The sequence below is a fragment of the Microtus ochrogaster genome, chromosome 2 (genome assembly GCF_000317375.1).
Source record: "Microtus ochrogaster isolate Prairie Vole_2 chromosome 2, MicOch1.0, whole genome shotgun sequence".
Taxonomy (NCBI): Eukaryota; Metazoa; Chordata; class Mammalia; order Rodentia; family Cricetidae; genus Microtus; species Microtus ochrogaster.
Genome location: NC_022010.1, coordinates 21,857,075 through 21,859,986, shown reverse-complemented (window position 1 = coordinate 21,859,986; position 2,912 = coordinate 21,857,075). Strand labels below are relative to the sequence as shown.

The 2,912-nt window shown below is 55.3% G+C and overlaps 1 protein-coding gene across 4 annotated transcripts in view; it reads left to right on the top strand.

Annotated features, from left to right (window-relative positions):
* The window catches only part of LOC101987367 (NADPH--cytochrome P450 reductase), a 43,993-nt gene that overhangs the window by 36,998 nt on the left and 4,083 nt on the right, over nucleotides 1-2,912 (top strand). For all 4 annotated transcript variants that reach the window (XM_005344609.3, XM_013350716.2, XM_005344610.3 and 1 more), the window contains 5 exons: nucleotides 395-523; nucleotides 1,254-1,403; nucleotides 1,855-1,979; nucleotides 2,120-2,209; nucleotides 2,614-2,712. In XM_005344609.3, coding sequence (XP_005344666.1) covers nucleotides 395-523; nucleotides 1,254-1,403; nucleotides 1,855-1,979; nucleotides 2,120-2,209; nucleotides 2,614-2,712 — 593 coding nt within the window. The remainder of the gene's footprint in view (nucleotides 1-394; nucleotides 524-1,253; nucleotides 1,404-1,854; nucleotides 1,980-2,119; nucleotides 2,210-2,613; nucleotides 2,713-2,912) is intronic.

Below are 2,912 nucleotides of genomic sequence, written 5' to 3'. Positions count from 1 at the left end.
GCCTGTCCTGGAACTAGCTCTTGTAGACCAGGCTGGTCTCGAACTCACAGAGATCCGCCTGCCTCTGCCTCCCGAGTGCTGGGATTAAAGGCCTGAGGCACCACCGCCCAGCCCCCTTCCCTTTTTATACTCAGTATTAGGTTGTGGTTTTTCCAGTGTCTGAGGATGGTCTTGTGATGTGTGTGACTTACTTAGATGACTCCAGCTGGAGTCCTTTGGGTGATGCCCTCTTCCATCATCACCTCTGTGACAGCCAGACATCAGCCCTAGAGATCCAGTGAAGAACTGAGGTCAGGACAGAGAGAACTTACGAGGGCTCCACTTGCCAGACCTGCCCTGTGTCTCTGCTCTGCCCTGGGCACTTACTCACCCGTGTGTCTGCCTGCTCCCCTAGGGAAGGAACATTATTGTATTCTATGGCTCCCAGACGGGAACCGCTGAGGAGTTTGCTAACCGACTATCCAAGGATGCCCACCGCTACGGGATGCGGGGCATGTCCGCAGACCCTGAAGAGTATGACTTGGTGAGTGTGCCCTACCCTGCTGCCCAAATATGAGGGACCCCAGGCTGCCTGTCTATGGAAGGTGTTGGGTGGGATTATCTCAAAGAGCTCTAAGCCCGCCATATGTTGAGGCTCTTAATACCTTGTGCATTACAGCTGTGGGAAGAATGGGGATAGAACCAGGGAGGGGTCAAGAGAGGCTGAGAATTTGATCAGAGGCCATAGTTAGGGGCAGTGGCATCCTTCCTTATCCATAAGCCATCCTGCCAGTATTGTTTCTCTTAAGCCAGCATAGGATATGACAGATCCCAGCCATGTTCTTAACAGCTAGGGACAGGAGCATTTTGCCCCTGACTGCCAACTTACCACGCTTATTCTCCTGGTACTGCCTGCCTCCATTCCCTTACATGGGGTGGCTCTGTATAGCACACAAAACGGTCACGGTAGAAGGGAGGAGCGTGTGGCTCAGGAGTTGCCTCTTTGGCTCCCATATTCATGAGTAGCATCCCCCCCCCCCGCCCTGCAAACTGAAAAGACATCCCTGTAAGGTGAGTCTTTTCTCAGAGCCTCCCCTCCCCCAATGCCCACTCCTTCTCTTCCACCCACTCTGCTCTCCTGCCACAAAGGTCTTCCATCTCCAGACTTCCTTTTAAATATATCTGAGATGCATGGGAGACGGCCTGGACCAAGGCCTTCCCACCTGCCACCACCTGCGGGCTCAGGCCACAGCGGTGACACCCTGTCTTTCTAGGCCGACCTGAGCAGCTTGCCTGAGATCGACAAGTCCCTGGTAGTCTTCTGCATGGCCACGTATGGTGAGGGTGACCCCACCGACAACGCCCAGGACTTCTATGACTGGCTGCAAGAGACTGACGTGGACCTCACTGGGGTCAAGTTTGCTGTGAGTCTCCACAGAATCCTTTGGGCGCACACTGGCCTATGGCACCTCCCCAGAACCCTAGGATCCTCCTGTACAAGCTGCTCCATCTGTTCCTTCACCGTTTTACAGGCCAGGGGGTTTCCAGCAGAGAGCTTTACCCTTCCTTTAGTGTAGTTTCGCCCGTCCAGAGCATCTCCCATGCTGCTGGATGAGGGCCAGAACAATATAATTTGGCCAAGCAAGGAGGACTGGAGCCTCCAGCTAAGCTGGTCATATAGATTTGAGGAGTAAAGGCTAGTCATAAAAGGAGCCATCTGTGGACTGCAGGTCACCTGAATAAAGTAATCAGGTGTTCTTCTCAGTGCCCATAGTGCCGAGGCTCCCAGTGCAGGGTTCAGTGCATCCCACGGTCATCAGACCCCACTGGGCAGGCTGAAGTCCTGGCCTCAGAACCTCCCTGCTGTCCCCACAGGTGTTCGGCCTTGGGAACAAGACCTATGAGCATTTCAATGCTATGGGCAAGTATGTGGACCAGCGACTGGAACAACTTGGCGCCCAGCGCATCTTTGAGTTGGGCCTTGGTGATGATGACGGGAAGTAAGTGCCACACCCTAGTTGCATGGGTCCCAGCCTGGAGTGTGGGCCACCCTTCTTCCCCCAGCAGGGTTGGGAGCCACAAGGGTGAGGAGCTGGTGTCTAGCCAGTGACTAGCCCAGCTAAGCCTCTCCTCTCTCCAGCTTAGAAGAGGATTTCATCACATGGAGGGAGCAGTTCTGGCCAGCTGTGTGCGAGTTTTTCGGGGTGGAAGCCACTGGGGAGGAGTCAAGGTAAGTGGAAGGCCACGGCTGGAGCCTGGGGTGGGTGGCCCTGGGGATGGAGTGAGGAGGGATGGGCATGGGATCTGGCAGGTCCTCGTTCCAGGTGAGGGGGCTCCCTGAAGGTGAGGGGGCTAAGGTGGGGTCTCCCTTCCTGTCCCGTGGCATCGCCAGGACACTGACTTCCTTTCCAGCTGTGCGTCCTGGCCTGTTGATCCTCTCAGGCTCTCGGGGTCGGCTTCAGCCCTTCCCTTGCCTCTTGCTTCTCTGCTGTGACTGCTACAGGGTCTGCTGTGTCCTGCTGCCTTATGTCTTCCACCCATGACCACTGTGTAGTTCAACCCTTTCTTGCTATGACTGGCCCTGCAACCCCCTTCTTCCCAGCCCTGACCCCAGCCTTGGTTTTCCCCTCCCAGCATTCGCCAGTATGAGCTCGTGGTCCACGAAAATGTTGACACTGCCAAGGTTTACACGGGTGAGATGGGCCGTCTGAAGAGCTACGAGAACCAGAAACCGTAAGTGGAGGAAGAAAGTGCAGCTGACAGACCTGGGGCCCCTCGTGTACCCACATCCCAAGCAGATGTGTGTCCCTCCAGTCATTATTTGAGTGAGCACCACGGGGTACTGCACCTTCATGTCCACTATATATGGAATTGAGTGAGCACAGCGGGGTACTGCACCTTCACGTCCACTATATATGGAATTGAGTGAGCAC